Below are 21,431 nucleotides of genomic sequence, written 5' to 3' on the forward strand. Positions count from 1 at the left end.
CAAACTCACCACAAACTGGAGACTTGAGCTCACTGTAAACTAATACCATTTGAACAGCGTATTTTTTATTTTTATCACTTTTAATTGGAATGTCATCTGTGGAGCTGTTGAACCTCTGATTTGTAACTGTCAATATAACCATGGTACTATATCTGTCTGCGTTTCCAGTATCTGACAGGTCTTGGAGCAGGCATCCAATATATAGCCCTGCAAGATCATATTCTTGCAGAGTCAGCAGAGGCACCCAAGTGTGGTTTCCCTGCAGATGTCAAGTGATTTATCATGTATAAAGAAACCATGGTCCAGCAGGTAGGATTACCTTTTTCCCCCCAGGGAATTTCAGTTCTTGTTCCCTATTTCTCTTCAGAAAAAATGGACATAGAAGTGATGTTTCACTCTTTCTGTGTGTCTATCTGCAGACATACAGCAGCTCTGTTCCAATTTCAGACCACTCCAAGGTTTGATGCATGAGTACTGACGCAACAGTGTGGGCACACTGTGCGCACAGGGGTCCTGCAGCATGGGACCAGGCTGGCAGTGCCTCACACTTCTACCTCAGGATCTGGAAAATACACACACACAAGTACCAAAGGGGGGTGGACAGGCTATGTTGGAGCGATGGGGATCATCTTGTTCCACAGTGTCTTCTGCAGGTTGGTTCCCCAGCCACCCACACCAGGGCCTGGCCACTGGGTGTTGTGGAAAGGTGTGCCAGCGGTTCAGCTTCAGCAAAGCCTGGTGCTAGGAGGGACCGAGCCATGTCTGGGAGCCTGGAAACATTTCCAGATCCCACTCACAACCACACTATCATTTAAAGCCAGTACGTTCTCCTCCTGTAGGTTGTGATGGTTTTCCCTGTACAACTGGATTTCCTGTTGGACAATGTCCAGCAGCTCATAAATTAAACTGTGAGAGAGGAGGGAGGAAGTGAGCCCTGCAACCACGCTGCTGCTATCCCAGCTTAATTTAGCACAGGAACAGGAGGCAGTCATAACAAGAATAATAAATCTCAATTGCTTGGGGAAAAAAAACCCAGCTTATTTATTTCCAAATCTTGATGGTGAATTTTAACAAGTTCCAGTAGATTACACTGGGTTTGTAAACAGTACTTTGGTTTTACACTGGGTTTGCAAACAGTACTTTGGTTTTACTCTAAGTACATAAATGCCTAATAAAGAAGGTTTTAAAATGGTCCATGTTCTAATATTGCTCTCTCCAGCAGTCATTAAAGGAGCCTCAGCATACTACTTCCCATCTTTTATGAAAATATTAACAAATAAGTGATTGGAAATAGCTAACTGCTGTTTTATCTGGACGTAATGTTGCCACATTAATAATGTAAACAGAAGTAATCCAATAATGAAAACTTTTCTTATGTCAATAGTTCAAATGAAAATTTATTTATTGATTCAGCAAGCCTTTAAAGTTAAAGCTCTGACAAAGTCTTTCACATCTTCTTACAGCACCAAAAGATGCACTTCATCAGGATTCTGCCCAAGTCTCATCAGTGGTCTTGTCTAACTAAGGGAGAAGTTGTATTTCATGGGAGTTGAGCCAAAATCTGAATTTTCAAGTTTACTTTTACTTAAAATTTACTGGTAGTACTGGGTAAGGAGCGGGGCTGGGGAGTTGGGGGAGGGATTAGGATCTGTTTTGTCATATTCTTTTTGATATTAAGCTTTTTTAATCTCTTTGTACACTTTGAAATGTCATTTCAGAAAAATAAAATTCAAAATTGAAACGTTATTTCAAAGCAAAATAAACTCATTCTGCTTATACAAAATCAAAACATCCTGACCTTACTTTGTTAATATTTGACTTTCAAAAGGGGATTCAAATATCTTCTCATTAACCTGAATCTGTATTTTTCAGTGAATAAAATTTTATCCCTCTGCCTCCTCCTTTCCAATTCATCTACTTTGCTTCTAATTTGCTGTCACCACCCATTTCCCTTCATAATGCTTGTCCAGTGTGGCTACTACACTTCAGTTCGAAATCTGCATTTGGCTTCCATGTATCGGACTCTAAGTTCTGCAGTATGATCCCTTCCCGTATTTGCAAAGTTAGGAAATGTAAAAATTGTGTGCGTGTGTATATACACACACTATTTTACTGAGGACTGAGCTAGGATGCAAAATTAGGATCTTGGTAGATCCTAATCTTCGAAGACACTGCAGGCAAAGCAAGCTCATTTCAGAGAACTACACTGGTCTGCTGAAAAAAGAAAAAGGCTGAAACAGATGTGGCACATTAATCCTAATCAGCAAGCTTAGGAACACTTGCAACAAGGTTTTGGCTCAGGCTTATCCTCATTTGCAGGATGAAAAGAATAAGAACATGTCCTGCTTTTGGTAGGATCAAAGGTATCAGAAACGAAGTAGATTTTATCTCCTCCTATGAGTTCTGATGGTTTTCTTAGTAAGTCTTGATTTCTTGTTGGACCACTTCCAGCAGTAACTGTAGTTTGTGTGTAAGGTAATCTGAAAGGGGGGGGGGGGGGAAGGAAGAAAGTTTAGTGTGGAGGAAATCTTGAGATATGACTGAAAATCAGAGCATCAGCACTGATGGCTGGAGAGCTTTATGTTAGCAGATCACTGTATCTGTTTCCTTTCTTGCTTGTTTTCTTCTATTCAGTGGTTACTGATATACCTCAGCCCAACAAAAGAAAACAAGATTCATAACTGAAGTTATACATTAAACTAAAAACTGGGCTCTTGTTTCTAAGTAAATAATTGTGCCTCCAAGGCTACATTCAAAGGAAATCTGTGCTAGACAATGCACGCAGTGGAGATGTATTTCATTTATATGCCCACATCTGTGCCCAAAACCATCCTGGTCTCTTCACCAAACACAGAGCCCTCAGGCAACACCATCTTCTTCTACAAGACCTCTCCCCTGCCTTTCAGCAAGTGTTTTTGTGCGCAGGGTTGCAGTGTCTGCCTGTATGTTTCTCCATCCTAGCTTTTGATCTTGTTGCTCAGTGTCAGCCAAATTTGACTGAGGGGTAGTGATCCCAAAGATCTGGTAAAGTTTAGTAGAAACCAGGGCTGGGGTGCAAAAGTAATCCTCTTTGTTCCCTCTGTTGGTAGGCCTCAGTCCTGTCTTTTTTAAAACAAAGCATCGAGCTGGCTTGTCAGTATATTCACAAGCCAGGTAGACACAGCCTGTGCCTGGCTGCCAACCACCTGCAGCACAGCCTACCCCTCCTCTCTTCGGCTGCGGAGGCTCGGTTTTGGGAAAGCCAGTGAGGGGGTTGCACAGGTCATGAATTAGGTTTCATGAGGTCTGTTGGTCATGGAGTAATTTGCATTAGAGATGAGCCCTGGGAACAATGCAACATCCCCACCCCTGAGCGAGTTTAGACCCACAATACTGAAACTCAAATGCATACTCACAAAATGGGCTACGGCAACGACTTGACATTTGCCTATGGATTATGAGGTAGTAGACTGGAAAGCCACTTAAAACCACGGTGCATCCGATACTAATGTTCACAGGGTCTGAGTAGAAAGACATTGCCACTGTGAAGAGGCAGATGATGGTAAAAGAGATGGGAACGAACAGGGGAACCTGGAGAAAAGAGCACAGAACACTCAGGCAAAGCTGATGGCTGTTGCAAACCAGCCTACATACATCCCAGCACACGCTGTAGTTGCTTCTCCATCTTAAAGAACATGAGAAAAATCACATAGGTGTCCCACACACTTTTTCACTACCATCAGTTGTGAACAAGTAGGATGCATAGAAAAAAAATTGACTCATACCACCTTTGGAGCCCAGTGTGCCCTGTGGGGTGCATGTTTTCCATATTCATGTGCATCATAATGAATACCTCACTTGCAACTGAAAGCCAGGCCGGGGGAGAAGGCACCTATACCCACCCCACTGCTCTCTGAATATGCCACTGCTGTGCATGCACATGCACACATACCTAATTGCCACCTGTGGTGACTGCTGGTGGAAAATCTGCAGCCAACAGTAGAAGCAGCACTTTGAATCGAACTGTTCTTTGGTTATTACACTTGTGACTCATTTTGACCCACCTCCGGCTTGCCTGAGACTTACAGTGGCCAAAACAGGATAAACCAGACTGTCTATTGCACCTACATCAAGAACATGAGCTTCAATGACACCCTGATGAAAGACCAAAGAAGCAGTCAACATTTCAGCATTAGCTGGTTGGGTGAGACAGTTAATCTGGGTTATTTGGAGAGTAAATCAGAAGACTGTAATAAATAATAAAACCGTGAAACATTCCCTCAGTCTTTGGATCCAACCTCAGCCAACATACTCCTTGCCATGGTTGATGGAATGAAGGAGCTGCTGGTCTCATCTAGGGTGACAATCTCTTTTCCGGTAATAGAGATCTTATTTTGGATGCTGACCATGCCGAGCTGGAAGAGATCAGTTGCTCTAGCGATGGCAGCCATCCAGCCACCAAACTTACGTGCTCTTGCTGTCTTTCCAGCCTGAGCATCCCCTGCCAGCCTCTCTTACGTGCTCGCCCTCACGCTGCACATCTGCTCGAGAGGTGCGCGAGAGGACTGCTTCCTCCTTTTACCGGTGTTTTCTCACCATTTTGAACTCAAATTGGTAAAGAGAAGTGCTCGCACAATCACGTTATTTTAGGATTTATTCTTCGTAAACTGGTGGCAGAGCACGACCTCGGTCCGGCCGCTAGAGTGCAGCACACGCCCGCGCCACCTGCGCGCCGCCCTTCCCCCCAGGAAACTGGGCTGCCCCTCTCACCGGGTTATAAAAAAGAAGGAGGGGGGGGAATATCACCCAAACTGACCCAAAGTCAAGCATTTCCCTCTCTCACTTAATCTGCCCCTAGGAACCGTGAAAAACCTACATCTGTCTAAAACAAGATGGGGCAAAATCTCAGCAGCGGAAAAGACCACTAGTGCCATCCACTAACAAACTTCCCCTAGGAAGCTTGGTTTAAAAGAAAAAGAGAAAACTTATTTAAAATCTGGTTCTGGGTGAGTACACAAGTCAGCCAGCCAACAAACTGGGAAGCATCAAGGTCTCTGCTAAACATGCTGTCACCAGCAAAGACCAAGAAAAAAAAAAATTACCCCAGACCTTACATCAGCCCTTGCACGGCTCAGGGAGGAGCCCTGGGAGTTAGAGGGAAGCTTTTCTGTCTCCTGAGCTTCTCGCTGATCAGCTGCCCAGTGCCTGTAGCCTCGGAGGTCTCCTCACCTCCCTCCTCTCCGGGAGCTGGCTGGAGGTGCCATGCAGGCACCACTGGAGACAGGAACACACTATGCACACCTCAAACGCCGTCCCGGCCAAACACCTGTGCATTATCTGGCAGTGGGAAAGTTGCCCTGAGCACAAGAAAGCTGCTCCAGCACCAATTCCAGCATCCCCCTCTGACACAAGGAGGATCCCAGCACCCAGCAGCTTGAGAAGGGCCACCAGAGGGGCCCAGCTGGAGACTAGGGAAAGGCATGGGAGGACAAGGTGCTTACACTCTGTAGTAGGCATGCACACCCTGTGCTCATCCTCAGGGCTTGCAGCAGCAACAGTCGCACACAAGTTGCTTTACACTATATAATATTTTTGTGCCAGCAGATGGTTGCCTTTAAGTCAGATTTGCTTCCAGGTTCCCTCTGGCCATGCGCTTTTGCCCCAAGCGTGACACCAACCCTCTTGCTTTTCAGCTAGAGCTGAAACCGTCTTACCCCTGAAATAACATCCAGGCAAGAGTCCCTCCTTGCAGCCCATGAGAGATGAGTGTGGGAACTGCCTTCTGCACATCTCCCAGTTCCAGCCTGAAACTTTGATCCCTGGAGCAGGCTGTCATCTTACAGATGCAACTGCTGACACTACATAGGACCAACTTTATAGGATTTACCACATTTGGCTACTTGGGCACATAAACTAATTTCAGGAGCTCCCCACATGCCTTACTGAGCAACAGGGATCAAGACCCATTAGAGCCTAAAGGCAACCATGGCCATATAATGCTCTAATTATTAGCAAATCAGACTGTGAAATGACAAGCCTGTGCATTCCTGGCTGTTAAGACACATGCCATGCATTACCTTGAACGGGCTGTGCAGCTCCGGATGACGGTGGCGATGGACAATGAGCCCGAGGGTAGCTAATCCTATGAAGAGCCATCGAGAAAAGCTGAAGAAGTTCATTAGATGGTAGATATCTCCGATACACACCATGGCAGTAACCAAAGGGAACTGAGCATTGTGAAGATGAAATATAGTTGTTATATTACAGTCTTACTACTGTACATACATAGCCTTACTACGGTCCTCGGACTAGAAAGGGTACTACAGATCACCTCCTCCAGCCCCCCTGCAACCACAGGCAGCTACTTCACAGCCCCAACATTTCAGAGGTGAGAATGCTTTACAAAATAAGTGTCACAGACTGAAGACAAAAAGCCTAAATGCACTATTATGACATGCCACAGAAAGGAGCAATCCTTTTAAGATCAACAGCAGCTTTGATGCTTTGTGTCCTAGGCAGGGTAATTAAAACATGCATGATCCAAAAGCCTGTGCTGCCAGTACAAAGGCTACCTACAAAGATACCTGTTCAGTTTTTAGCAGGTCAGCCAAGCTGTGAGGCACTGTAGCACAGTTAGGATGGAGCTGAACCATTGCCGGAAAAAAAAACCCAAACCAAAACTGACAGCATCTCTGCAAATGGTCATTCCCTGCATTTCCACCATCCCTGGGAATTTCAGTTTTCTAAATAGCCAAAGCCTGGCAGAGGTGTTTTCATAGGACAATATCAAGCAGCAAATGTGGCAGATGAGAGGGACAGTACTTTTAAAAAAGGTGTCCAAGACTATAAGGTAGTGGGTTTGGATGCCACTGCTGGTACAAGGGGACTTAATACTTTGCAGCCCTTTCCACTCTTCCTCCTTCTTCATTTTTCAGAGGCTGACTTAGTGTCTCAACATCCTTTAAAACTCCTCAGCATCCCCAGGCTTTGCAAGAAAGCCAAGACTGCAAGAACAGGGCATGTCACACAGCCAGATCTCCTTACCATTAACATGACAGCAGGAAGGGGCGTGTGCCTTCGAATGTGGATCATGGAGAAGAGAGGAGGCCACTGTCCTTCCCTGGAAGCCACAAACAGAGTCCTAGGAAAAGACAGCGAGCCCTATGCATTAGCATCCCACATCCAGACTAGAAATTAGACCAGTTGCTGGACTGACCTGAGGCCACAAGGCAGCCCCCACCCAGCACAAGTCTGCTATTCAAGGCCACAGTTCTGCCTTTAGCCGCACTTTTGGGGCATTTGGAAGAAAAACCCAATGTCGGATTCCCATAACTTTCCCAGGACCAGTTGCTTCAACACAGTGCAGAGCCCACTAGAAGGACCACTGACAGCATCCCCTTTGGGCGGCCCATTAGCAGAGACCTTTGGGCAAGTCCAGAGTGACCATGAAGGAGCTCAGTCTGGAAACAGAAGTAAGGAAGTTTCTGGCCATCAGAGAAGCAGTTAATCTTTCCAGTAGGAAGTGGAGGGCTCACAAACTTTAATTCTTTAAGAGAGGCTGGTGAGTTTATGAAAGGGGCTTGTCAGTCTTGATGCATGCATATATATATATACACACACATATACGTATAGTAATAAATATATAGATATATAAAGTGCAATTTCCTCAGATAATACTGGATTTTCAGACTTCTGGCCAGCTGTTGGGAAATATAGTTTGGTGTACTGCCAAGAGGCCAGTTACATAGAAGACCAGTTACAGAATGACAGCAGAGAGCTCCTTACCTCCATCCCTCCTTTGACTCATGAAAGGGCAATCGGGGAGAAGGCATTGCGTCTAATTTCACAAATTTAATATCCACACAAACAAACCGTGCCAGAGCATCAGCTGAGCTGGAGCAGGGCCCAAAGCAGCTGGAGCAGGAGTGTAAAACTGGTTTTATTGCTGTCTCTGTGGTTTTGCTGGGGTGTGGCTGGCCAGCAGCCAGGGAGGCCCCATCGCTGTTTATATGGCCTTTCTGCAGTGATTATCTTAATGGTGCCAGGATGAGGGAGAGAAAAGCAATAGGGACACACAGAACCTCTGTGCTGTCCAGGGACTTACCATCCTCAAAGAAAACCACTATCTGCAGGAGCTAACGGGGAGGATTCTCCACACCTATATTTAATACAGGAATTCAGGGTAGCAGATCAAATAACTCATTAGCTTTCATGCTATGAAACATCCCTTTCATTTCAACTGATTTTTCCTTTTGCAATCAAAGCTGTGAAACAGAACCAGCTCCAGAGAGTCCGCTCAGCTCCTCAAGACCAGCACAACATGCTTCTCTGTGAGCTCTGCCCTCCTCTCCAGTTTCAAAGCTCCCATAAGGACTTGCAGCATAGTAACCAGTGAAGCTGGCAAGATAATTTTTCCATGGAACAAAGCTTTTCTTATTACTACAACAAGACTTGTTGAGCCTCGAGTATTGCTTTAGGAATAGCCCATCCCCAATAACATTTCACTGACCTCAAAGCAAAGTCCTCGAGGGAGAGTTTGCCTTTGGCCAGAGATCTTCACAACAGAGGGACCCTGTGCCCTGCAGCAGAGCAGCTGGGTGAACCCAGTGAAAGAAGACTCGGTCTCACTGAGCAGCTGCCAATGTCAACAAAACCTCTAGTTCACCAGAAACATTGACATTTCACTTTAAACTGGGGATTTAAACTGAAGGGCTAGGGGAGAAGATAAAAGTCTTTGTTTGTGACCAGCCTCGGACACCAAAGTCTGGACCTGGCCAGAAATAGAAAGGCCAACAGGGATCATCCTGCACTTGACATCCTGGGAATCAAAGGCCTTACTTTTTGCCTAAGAGTGGCTAAAATGCCATCGCATGGGTGGGCAGTTGCACAGGTTGCTGGTGCTTCCCTCTGATTCAGTAAGCCAAAAGTAACAGATTCTGAGGGATGTGACCTTGAAAATGTGAAGATTCCTCCATTCATTGTTCCAAAGCAGGACAGTGCAACAAGAACAGGGACCACAGAGATCAGGCTTTTGAAGGCTCGCTGCACAAAGCTCTGGAGGAAGAACAAGTGTGACTTTAGGAGCATGTGGTGACATCTAGACAACATCAGATTCACAAGAATGAAAACATCCTCCATTGAAAGAAAGAGTAAAATATAACTCATAAATCTTGCATTTTCATCTGCAGGTTATTTTTCATTATGTTTTAGGCAAGACTAGAAGAAGTTATTGTTGCACAGTAATCCAGAGAAGTGACAAAGCAATAAGCATTTTATATGAAAACCATCACTGAACCACTTGCCTTGACCACCCCTTCAGCACAAGCTGATCACACCGAAGAAAGATAACAGCAGGGGTGACGACTCACCACAGCCACAGCAGGAGAAGCCAGAACGTCTTGAGTTCCCAGGACTGTGTAATAGGAGATGTTGGTGAGCATGTACCCCACAATTACTGTGATCACGGACACAATGACAGCCAGGGGGATATTTCTACAAGAAAGGGGAAGGAAGAGACACACAAAGAACAAGCTGTTATCCCTTGTTATGCACAGTATTGCTGCAGGTTGCAGCTGGTGTTAGTTAGGTGAACCCACAAACTTATTTCCTCCCATACGGCGTCTGGGAAAGCCGCCGTACCCCAGAGGCTGGTAACTCCTTCCCAGCCTTACCGTTCAGGTCTGACCAACTCTTCACGCACAAAGCTGGTCTGAAACCTGCACGATGGGAAAAGACAGGGAAAAAGTTTGAGCCACGTCTCAGACACCAGTCTGCTGCCCATGAAGCGCCCTCCCGTCACACCTACCAGCCTGAATATGCGAACATGCCTGCATAAAAAGCCAGGGGCAGCTTATCCAAAACCAGTGACTGTCTGTCAAATGCATCCTGAAAGTTTTCGGTGTGGCCTGCAGAAGAAATGAACAACAGACACGGAGCAGGGAAACATCAGGCAGGCTTCCTTCCTGCAGGATAACACCCTTTGTACCTCTTGCCCAGACCTAGGAAGTGTGTTTTGACTTCCTTGGAGCCATGTATTCAGATTTTTTTCATTGCTTTAATTTCAGTGCTGTGCTGATGTGTTTACTTCACAAACTGTGACAGAACAAATCATCCCCCATCCAACTATGGGAGACATTTCAGGAAGGGCAGCAGTGGCGGCTGGTTCTGTTTCAGACAGAGCCTGCTGTGGGAACGGGAGACTGTGGACACGAGAGGACCTAAGTTGTCCTGTTCTTTTTTAGGCCCAAAATTAATCCACCAGGTTTATCCCCCTCTTCCCCCCTCCAGGCCCCTAAGCAGCAGGATGCACACTCCTCTTTGATGTGGTGTAGCCAGCGAGGCAGCTAAATCGGCTCTCGCTGTGCTCCCTCTCGATCCCACTGCTGGAGCGCTGACCCCAGCCCCATGCTGGCTGGAGCATGGGAACCAGGGCAGAGGAGGGAGCAGGAGCGAGGAGCAGGGACCGCCAGCCTGGTACCCTGCTCTGGGCATGCTCCCTGCCCAGTGCCCCTGCCAGCCACTGCGGCTCACTTGCAGGATGAGGAACTGAGGACACAGAGGGCAAAGTAAATAAAATTAAAAAAGCAGAGGTGGCTCAGATAGATATCCTGTTTTACCAACTCTCCCCATTTTCCTAAAAGTTCTCTGCTTGAAATAACAACAGCAGCAAACAAACAACAACAACAACAAAATCAAAGTTAGGATTTTGGATATGAACCGTATTTTATCAAACTCCAAAAAAACCCAGAGAAGGGAGAAACACCTAACAGCTTCTAATTCAAAGGGGAGCCAATAAAAAAACCACGGTCAAAAGGAGCTGTATTTCCAGCATTTTCAAATCCAGTCAGCCCAAGGTTTCACTCCATATCCATATTCAGTTCTTCATATCAAAGTCTCTTTAAGAGTAAAAGGTGTAGAGCTTGCAGGAAAGGCACGAAATGGCATGGAGCACATGGGCAAAGTCAGGCCACTTCTGTGGAGGTGGCTCTGCCAGGAGCTCTGTGACGAAATTTGGGCATCTGAGTTTGAAACACTGGCCCAGCAAGTCTCTAAAACAAACCTGAGCCAAAGGGAAGGCAATGACAGAGGAAAAGACAAGAGTGTAACCAAAACAAGTAGAATAAGGCAGGGGAACCAGACAAACTGATTTAAAAGCACAAAACTGATTCTTAAGCCCAAAAACACATGAAAAAGAAAACAGATTTGAAGAAAACTAAACCAAAATATGGGAGCAGGCCTATCAGAGTAGTCTTTTTATGTTCTAAAATGATTGCTGGTAAGTGATGGTGCATAAAAAGGATTTATTGTCTGCAATACATTAATGACTGATTTACAGTCCCCCATGAGTCACGTTAAATACAACCTGTCATATTGAGGTCTCTCGGTGAATTCTCCCTCCAGATGTCACCGGCACTTATCCTCCTCACTGGAGGACGAGTGCCAGGGCTCCAGCCTGTCATTTGAAGGCATTCCTAACAATAATGGCTCAGGATTTCTAGCTGCAGGGCAGTCCTTCGGTTCAGAAGTGCTACCAGCCCGAGGGGATCTTTGCATGTTCAAAGGAGTCGGCTCCAGACATCAGAAAGAAACATGAATGTGGAGCCTACTGCCTGTGCTGTTTTCTCTGCAGAGGAAGGTAATAGCTTGGAGAGGGAGCAGGCTTCATCCCTTGTGTGGGAATGCCTTGGGCTTTTCTATAAACTGAGGCTTGGATGAAAGCCAGTACTCTTGCATCATTCCCAGAAGATACGACTGGTAGGGGTTTTTTTGCCCACTCCAGATGTGAGTGCAATCCTGTGCGAGTCCATTTTAAGTTTACTAAGTTACTGCTTGTCTCAATTAGGAGGTAAAAAACTTTAGCTTAAGCCACAAAAAGGTTAGAGATGCAGTTACCAGGGCTCAGCTGAGGGCCAGTAACTCATTACGCAGCTGTGACTGGCTCGGGTCACCACGGGATGCTGTCACACATCTCTGATGTACATCAAATTTTTGCTGCATTTGAAAGATTTTGAGCCACGCTGAAAACAGGCAAGTCTGACACCAAAGAAAGACAGTCTGTAGAGGAAGGTGCCTGTACGACCCTGAGCAGGCTCACACAGCCTCAGGTACTGAGGCTTGCTCAGTTTTGGAGAAAGCACAGCTGAGCCAGGTGCATTGACCTGGTGCAATGATGCCACTTAGTGCCAACTACCCTGGTCTCAGCTCCCAGCTAATACACATCCAGGGCACAGGCAGGGAAAGCTCCCGCTAGCTAAAGGAGTGCCACTCCTGTCACTAGCGTCCAATAAAAGCCATGACAGACAGGAATGCCGAGCACCCTCCCTCAGCCACGCAGCAGCACACCTACCCTGGGCCAGCAGCATCATCCCTGGCACGATGATGAGTGCAAGAGCTAGGAGTTTGATGATGGAGAGAGCCGTCTGCAGCCGAGCACTCCAGGTGACACTCCAGGAATTGAGGGTGAGGACCATGTCTGGAGGGGAGACCACACTGCTACAGCTGTAGCCCATGCTCGATGCATATAGGAAAAAATATAGCAGCAGTCTCTGCTCTAGGGATGCCAGGGAGAAGGCTGCATCTTTACAGAGAGGATGCTCAGCACGAGAGATGTCAGAAAATATTACAGGTGTAGCCCCACGTACAGCATTGGAAGGGGAGCTGAGTTATGCTTCTGACAGGGACCAGGACCCTGGTTCCTGTTGGGTGATTCACACCCGCCTGAGGGGAAGGTGTGAGTTTGCAGGGACGTCTCAGCAACCTCCTTCACAGTGGTCCCTATGCCCACACACACCCACCTAGAACAGGCAGGACAGCCTCACAGGCTGGATGCACCAGGTGAGCAACCCAAAGCCTTGAGCCTTATACCCTCAACCCAGGTTGGCATTTACATAATTATACAAGAAGAGTTCCTACTCTTGCACTTGGCACAATCTCCTAGACCTAGGGCTCCAGCTGCTCAACAGGGAGGCCCATTCCTCTTCTTGGAGGTCATAGTGGCCCCAAACCAGGACCTTGGATCAGAAAGTTTTGGGTGGCCAAAGGAAGATGGGGTCCTGATCCCACAGTGATCCCAGAAGATAACACTCTGTAAGTGCCCCTAGTCTGGGGCAGAGAAGCTTCAAGATCAGCATCCCATAGAAGTTAGTACTTACAGTACCCCAGGAGAGATACAAGCTTCACAGCAGGGACAGGGGCTGCACAGGGGGCAAAAAATGGCTCCAGCATGTAGCGTCCAAACGCCAAAGAAACCACAGCACTGTTGGCAGGCCTGGGGGTGGGAATCAAGCACAAACTGTGGTCTGTGGATGGCCAAAAAATGACATGATGTAAAAATGCACAAAGCTCGGGAGGGGTGGGGGGGGTGGGGGGTGAAGATTCCCCACTCAGCTTAATCCTTCTCTCCCATGCAGATGGTGAATTCCCATAGAGTCTTTTTCATAGGCTTTTCTCAGTAAATGGGTTAAAAATCATATGCACAAAAATATTAATTCCCAACTTGAATGTAAAAGTTTAGATTAATTGTATGGAGCCATGTAGTGGGGTTCATATATCCTGCTTCATCTCAGCTTACATGAAGGACACAGGTTATTGAGAGGTAAGGACTTTCTTTTAAAAGTTAAAAAAGTAGTAATTTACAATTTTCTAAAGTGTTTTTTAACTTAGGGCTAAGCCAGAAAATTGCCTCCACCAGAGAATCTGAGAAAGTTTCAAAATGAAAATAGATCTGAAATAAATTTGACATCTATTGTCAGTCTCTGAAAAATACCATGGCTCTTGGAAGATACCAGCTGCCAGGGGAGAAGAGAGATATTCTTCAAGTACAGATCACATTGAACATGTGTAACCATTTACCCATTATGCCTTCTTCCTTTTGTCAGCAAAAATCTTTAAAAGTTGTTCAGATTTTTTCTACTCTTTCCTTTTCAAACTGCCTAGACTGGCACCATAACTTTTGGGTTTTTAAATTGTTACAGCATCCAGCAAAAGGCAAACAAACAAAATCTCTTACCTGATAGCAAAAAACTCTGCCCACAGGAATAAGAAACTTGGCAGAGGCCCTAGTGTCTCCAAAATGTAGATATAATGTCCTCCAGACTTGGTGATTCTTGTTCCAAGCTCTGCATAACTCAAGGCACCTGGAAAAGTTCAGGTAGAAATGCACTGAGTAAATCATCCCATGGATTTTCTTTTCTTTGTGTCTTTCCGGGGACTGAATAAATCTGTTTAAAGTAAGTAGTGAATTAGAGAAAAAAAACGAGAATTATCGTTCTAATTTTTGTGGTTTTTGAAGTTTTTTGAAATATGTTTTGAAGTAATTGACTTTGTCAGAAGGAAAGAAATTCTCTATTTCTTGGTTAATGATACAGCTTTTCCACAGAAGTTATGTGGAAAAGTGTGTGACAGAAACATTGCACTAAGCTACAAGAGGTTTCCTTTGAAAAATGTCCTGAAGGTTCGGGTTCTCGCTTCTCCTCACAGTTAGGCCACTGAAATGGTGCCTAGAAGGCCGTTACAGCAGCTCAGCCAACAGGCTATGGCTGAACTGATAATTCCAATCACATTTCTGATCACAGACCACATATTCCTGTGTCCTTATCTTGCATCTTCATATAAATCCCTTCCTTCATTCAAAGACACCAGGCAGAGGACCTGGAAGGACACCTCCTCAGAGAGGGAAGACCTGCCACTGGGGGAAAATATGGCCCCAATGGTGCAGAGCAAGGGAAGCATCCACATGACAGTCTCAGTCAGTCTCTTCTCACATGTTCACATGCAAGTGCACCAACAGAGCTGGGGACAGCCTTCTCCTGCCTTGACAAGCACCTCTGTGCCTCCCTGCCCCTGTGCTGGGGCACAACAAGAAACACCAAGATAAGCATGACAGAGAAGGCAGCTTAAAACTCTCAGGCAAATGGATAGGAACAAAAAAAAAAAAAATCGCATCTGTGTTTTCTCTATAGAGCACTTTATCAAGTCATCTGAATGTGTCTAAGTATGACTCTTAAGCCCTGCCTAAACTGGATTCACCTGCTGGGTTAAACATCCTTTGTTCACCAAAAGAAATCATAAAACATTTCACTTCTTTGAGCACAAATATCCTTGCAATGGGGCTGAGAGCTGTTGGGATGTGATCCTGTTGGGTAAGACCATCTCTAGCTGTGCTATCTACTTATCTGCCCAGCTCAGGCAGCTGTGGAGGAAGAGCACAGAGGAAGGCAGTGCTGTTACGGCCACCGCTCCAAGCCCCGCACATGGTGATTGTACCATACTCAGGTCACGCTGATGGGGAGGACCTCAATTTTCCTGCCTCTCTGTTAGCAAATTTGTGCAGAATATCTGTTCAAGGTGTTAAATATAGGCAGACACCTCATCTCATTTATTCCGGTGGGTCCCTTTACATGCTTCAAGCATGTGTTTAAGTGCTTTGCTGAACTCATGCTATGGGACTTGTATAAATGCCTTACTTGAAAGAAAAAAAGAGCATAAAAGAAAGCAGGCCTTTCCAACGTACTGCAAAAAAAGTGTCAGGAAAATGATCAGGGGAGGTCATCAAGCTGATAAAAGGGAAGAACAACCAAGAAATTTGGCTACAAAATACAGTAACTAGATAAAGAGGCTCCCAAGGCTCTTCCAGCAGAATCTATCAAAGGATGCAATGGAGAGACAAACTTTTCGAAGTGCAGAGCTTGGGCTATGTGATCAGCACACACATTATCATTTATTGCTCTGCTCAGTTAAAAGAAACACTGTGTTCACTTTATATTTTAATATTTTCTTTAAGCAAAAGTATATCATTCGCCAAACAATCACACATAGGCTGCAACGTGAAACATCAGTACACATACGCTAAGAGCAATAACCATGCTTGTTGCCTTATTAACAATTTAATGTCCTGATTTCTAAACTTGCATGCACGTCACAGTGCCAAAGTGTTTTTCTCCATATGGAGGGTTTCTGCTTCCTTGGTTTTTTTCTCCTTAATTATGACAGAAGAAGAATGTTAAAGTCTCCCACTGAAATAAACATCAGGTTTCTCCTGAGAGCTGAGAGATCTTGCAGTTCTCCTGACAGCACCTTTAAAGCTTTTATGAGATGGTGATTTTATACAGTTAACGAAGGAAATTAAAAGCCATACATTTTATCCATTGTTACTTTAAAAGCTACATTATTTCGGAAGACCTAGAATGAAACAGTCATCAAAAAAAGTCAGCTCTTTGTGAGAGAAGACTGATACTAAATGCCAGAAACCAAGCCAAGGGCAATGCACAGAAAGCAGGGCTGAACCCACCAGCCCCATCTCCTGCCCCAAGGCAGCACCAGACACATCCGAACCATTTCTGACAGACACCCAGACACCCATCCCAGGCTGGTGGGCACTCTGCAGCTCCCCAGGCAATCTGCTCCAGTGTTTCTTTATTCTGAGTGACAGAAAGGGGATCCCTTAAGGCATATTAAGACTGTCACTTCTTGCCCATTTCACAGTGTCTGTGAAAAGCACTGCACAGCCCTCAGACTCAAGTGCCTTTTAGATGCCTACATCTCCCTTCCACCTTATAGAAGGAGTCCCCTCATATTCCCCCAGCTTTCCTGGCAGAGACCATGCTATCTCCATCTGCAGCCATTGTCACCCCTCTGCCCTGGACTTGCACAGGATTTCATATTCACAGACCATAAGTGCTGGGATTCTCTCAATCACCCCGGAGGAATCACTTGCCCCAAGGACCCATAGTGACCCCTTCCAGGGCTTGTTAAACCTTTATTTCTGTTGCAGTGGGAACAGGGAATTTTCAGTTTATTCTTCTCCCAGTTTTTTGTACGTAAAAATATGCTGGTTGTCCCCACCTCTCAGGTGCTTAAGCAAAGGCTGACAAAGCTCGTCACTCACCAAACATTGAGAGGAGCCCACAGGCAAACCAGACAACCAGGGAGAAACCCACGCTGCCGGAGTTTTGCAGTACTCCCTTTGGGGAGATGAAGATGCCACTGCCAACCATGCTGCCAATGAGGAGCGAGAAAGCCCGCAGCAAAGTTATCTTTTTCCTCAGAAAGACAGCCTCCTCTTTCTTGTCTTTCCCCATGGCTTCCTTCTAATCCCAAAGGAAGGTCATGCATTCAGGAGCTATGGTCTCCCACGTGTTCTCAAGGCTCACCTGTAAGATGAGGAAAAAGTTAGGGATTCGGGGGTCGTCTTTTCTGGACAAGATTTTTCACAGAAACCTGTCAAGATCTCTTGAATCTGTTTTGCTCAGCTGCTGGATGCACCACCCAAAGCACAGGTGCACATAGCACAGTATCACCTCTCACATCGGTACAGCTCCTGAGGGGGGCCCTGACTGCGTTCTGCCTCTTCTGCCAAGGAGCACAGAGCATTACAAGTTGTGTGCCACACTTCAAGGTATGATTTCCAAATGCAATTTTGATGCCAAGACTGGAACTGGCCAGGTTAGGGTTAATGTAATGGGACCTAATTTGGGGGAACACTGGTATCAGCACACTGGCAGAAAGCAGATTTCAAGTTGCAAACCTAATAATCAAGACCTTGAGGCTCTCTGAGGTTAATTTTTTTTTTTTTTTTTTTTTTTTTTTTGAGGAGCAAAGAGCTCTGTTAGGGTACACAGAATATATAAGCTTTTTAAACTTAATACAAGCTTTTCGAACTTCCTATCCATCCTTGCTAAATGAACAAAGCCCGGTTTTCTCGCTAGGGCTTCATTTAATCAGTGTTTCTTGATACACTGTCAAGCCTTTTTGCTATCAGAGTACTGAAAAGCCAGGAATAAATACTCCTTACAATTGTAAGACAGAGCATATTCATTAATATCAGACATGTTATTCCTTCTATTAATAAAAAAATTTGCTTGGTAATAACAGCAGAAGTGAAGTTTTTCCTAGAAAAGAGGGAACTTCAGACACTCTAGGGATCACATGAGTTGATCGAGATCCAGGTCTCACACCACAGTAACCTACTTCACTACCTTGCCTCCTCAGGCTCTCTGTCAGTCCTGGGCTGGCACCTTCACCAAGAAACTCACCTTTTGCTGAAGTAGGTAAGTTGAATTCACATCAGTTACTACAGTCTAATTTGCTGTAGCAAACTTGTTTGAAGTTTTCATAAGAGCAAGGTAGACATTTTACACTGCTAATTAACGCTGGTGGAGCAGACAAGACAGGTCTGGAGCAGATAATTCTGCTCCTGTCCCCCTTCCTGCCACACATCCCCTCCAACACTCACATGCTCAGCTTTAGTGTTTTTTCCGTTATTCTGACCCAGTAAATTGCAGGTATAGTGAATATTTGCCGCAACCCCATGGCTGTATACTACTGCAAAGTTACACTGTGTGTGAGACCACATTTTATGGATTCCTTAAATTAATGACTGCAGTGGTGTGTCCAACAGCAGACAGTGGTCACCTATAGAAACTGATCTACACAGCCAGAAATTATTTTCTTGATAGTCTGTATTTTCCATCCATAGATATAAATGCCTCCATAACTTTGAGGGGACAACTCTTGTTACCACTCACCCACAATACTTTATACGCCCTGTATAAACCCTGTATAACTAAGGGCTTCTGTCCCCCATATCCAGCTATTTTCCCACCTGGAAACTGGCAGGAAGAAGCGGGGGCTATCGCTTTCTCCACACACACATGAATAGCACATGCAGAAAGCCCTCTCTCCTGCCAGCAGCGTTAGATGGTTTCTCTGAGATAGCGCCAAGCCTGCACAAGCATCTTCTCAATCAAACCAGCCAAGTTTAGTTATTAAACCTCTAATGAGTCCCAGAGGACTCCTTAAGGCTCAGATGGGTCTTGTCTGGTCCCGCAGAGCTGCTCCTCAGAGTCCCAAAACCTCACAAGGCTGCTGGAGACAGCAGCTCCAGAGGGATAGGAAAAGAGCCCGGGGAGCTTCCCAAGCCACCAGCTGCAGTTCCCTCAGACGCTAATTAATGGCTCACGTGAAATACCAATATCATCTGGTATTTCTCAGCTAAAAGGAGAACTGCAGAGCATTCATTTGCAATGGTAAAACACAGAGGGCTCACCGAATTGAAACCCGAGAGAGATGCTGTGCCTAGCTATGTCTAAAATGCCGTTGTGAGATAATTAAAAGGGCACTTATCTGTTTGGCTGGGTTTTAAACAAAGCAGGTGCATTTATAATCCATCAGACTCCCATGTCTTGCTGGGATCCCGAAGCAGCAAAAGACAGCGTCTCTTTGCGGGCTCTGAAATTACACAAAGAGGAGGGGAGGAACAAAAAAAGGAGAGATCAAATCAAATTTACAGACCAGGTTAATGATCCAAAGTAAATAACAAACTCCATACTTCTGTCCACATGTTTTTTTGGTTTTTTTTATATATTACTGCCATGCAAAAGTATTTGGAGATAAAACAGTCCAGTACATTACAGAAACAAGAAATCTATCAGGATTTGTTCCAGAAGCTGTTGAAGGAACAGGGGGAAAAAGGGTCGGCGGGGGAGAAGGGGGGCAAGAAGAAAAATTGAAAGAGTAACAGAAAGCAAATGAATAGCACTTCAAAGAGACACCTAGCAGAGCCCACCGCCTGGAGAGACCACTCCTGCCTGCTCTGCTTTCCAGCTACATTCCAGCACCAGGCACATTAAAATGCAGAGATGTTAATCCTTGTGGCAATGCTTAAGAATATTCACAATGTGCTTAGCACAAAGGAAATGCACAAAGCTGTGTTTTGTTCACCCTTTTTGACTTAAAGGACAGGGTCAAATCCTTCTCGTTTCAAAACGCGGTACCTTTGCATGAGATCATCAGCTAGCAGGGCTGGAGAAAAACAAAACCCATTTCACAACTTTTCACACCTGATGGTTCTTTACTCCCTTGTTCTTCATCTTTACTGATTTTTTTTTATTATTATTTTTAGCTGTTAATCTTACCTCACAGGCACTGCAGCATGGATGGAGATGAAGGAGACAAGCATAAAGGGAAAATCATATTTGTTATTCGTAGTGGTGTCTAGAGGCCCCAGCTGAGAGCAGGACCCATCGTGATCAGCGCACAGCCAGGGTAGATGTTACTCTGCTGAAAAGCTAGCAATATAAACAAGCGAGTTCAAAAAAGCAGAGGAGGGAGAAAGCATCGTTCTCAGCTGGGGTGCTGAGACCCAGAGCAACTAGTGACCTTCCTCCTGTCCCACAGGAAGTGGGTGGCATCTCTGGGAAGCAGATCATACCTCCAGCGTCCCAGTTCAATGACTTACCTCCAAACAAACCCCAGCTACTAGGGAATACTAACTATTTACAGCCGTATTTTCTTTGCAGGGGCCTCAATCAATACCATACAGCCAAAAACAGGTTAACCCTTTCCTTTTCATACTGCAAAAAATGAAGGCATTTTCTGCAGTCCAACTTTTTTTTTCTTTTTTTTTTTTGTGCCATGTGCCAAAAATGTCACTCCAATGTCCACCACAAGCAACAGGATCTAGCTAAATAAAATCAGCAGTGAATGGGAGCTTTTTTATTCATGCATGAAAGTAGCGTAAATAAGCTTTAATGAGACCACTGGTGGTCTGTTCTGGGAACTCGATCAGAAAATCTAGGAGACCTGAGAGATGTTTGTTTATAGACCAAAATGAACACAAGAAACAGGCTGAAAAGACAAGACATGCAGCTCAACTTCTTTTCAGCTTTCTACAACTGGTTTACCACCCTGGATAAGAAACCAAAAGGGACAGTAGATAATAAATCAGACTCAGGCTTGCAGCCCAAGATGTAGTAATAAATCCAAAGTGATTGCCTTAGGTGTAAATGTAAGAATTTCCATTGGCGGCTCCTTCTACAGAGTTACGCAAATTTAGTCTCATGAATTGTCTATCAAAAGACTGCCATTCCTAACACGTATTTCTTGATGAAAACATTTTTTTAAGCCTTAACAGCAAAATAGTTCTTGGCTCAGGTCACACCACTTACCATCTCATTCAGGCATTCCCAGTTGTCCTTTGGACAAGAGTGATTTTTTTCTGGAAAACAGACTGATGCTGTAGTGAGTCTGGACCTCTTGGTGATGTGATGATAAACTTTTAATAGAGAACCTACAAGTGTTGAATCCACACTTTGGCTCTTTGGCTAGAAACTGGACTAAACTGAGACTGGTTTTTCAAGCAGCAAAATTCCTGCTGTTTTTAGAATTCCTTCCTACCAGGATTTATATTCCTACAAGTTCAAAACTCTTCGTCATGACCCGTTTGCCAAAGCAGCCACTACAAGCGGAGATGTTTTAATAGTAGCATTGATTCATTTTCACAAGATGTACATACAGATCATATGATGTCACCTCACTTTTCTAAGCATCTGAGTGCAACTCTCCATCTAACTGCCACAAGAAACTCACACTTCTGTGCATCCAGAACTGATTTTCCCTGAACGTTGTGCAGGAACATTGACTTTTTCATGAGCATTTCTTCCTTTCATGTTGCC

The 21,431-nt window shown here is 45.1% G+C and overlaps 1 protein-coding gene across 4 annotated transcripts; it reads right to left on the bottom strand.

Moving 5' to 3' along the window:
• Positions 1-1,377: 1,377 nt before the first annotated feature.
• Positions 1,378-20,160, bottom strand: LOC119148125 (cystine/glutamate transporter-like). Of its 4 annotated transcripts, none has more exons than XM_037387808.1 (14): positions 19,893-20,160; positions 19,102-19,206; positions 16,865-17,131; positions 13,988-14,114; positions 13,131-13,246; positions 12,326-12,468; positions 9,785-9,884; positions 9,651-9,695; positions 9,348-9,471; positions 8,930-9,033; positions 7,024-7,120; positions 6,057-6,206; positions 3,396-3,570; positions 1,378-2,480 (listed from the first exon to the last, which is right to left on the bottom strand). In XM_037387808.1, the coding sequence occupies exons 3-14, from the start codon at positions 17,089-17,091 to the stop codon at positions 2,416-2,418; spliced, it is 1,473 nt and encodes a 490-aa protein (XP_037243705.1). In that variant the 5' UTR covers positions 17,092-17,131; positions 19,102-19,206; positions 19,893-20,160; the 3' UTR covers positions 1,378-2,415. The 4 variants fall into 4 exon arrangements, with proteins under 4 accessions (XP_037243705.1, XP_037243706.1, XP_037243704.1 ...); XM_037387809.1 differs by having other exon boundaries at positions 12,326-12,451; positions 19,893-20,158; XM_037387807.1 differs by having other exon boundaries at positions 16,865-19,206.
• Between the last annotated feature and the right edge of the window lie 1,271 nt (positions 20,161-21,431).

The sequence above is a fragment of the Falco rusticolus genome, chromosome 5 (assembly GCF_015220075.1).
Source record: "Falco rusticolus isolate bFalRus1 chromosome 5, bFalRus1.pri, whole genome shotgun sequence".
Lineage (NCBI taxonomy): Eukaryota > Metazoa > Chordata > Aves > Falconiformes > Falconidae > Falco > Falco rusticolus.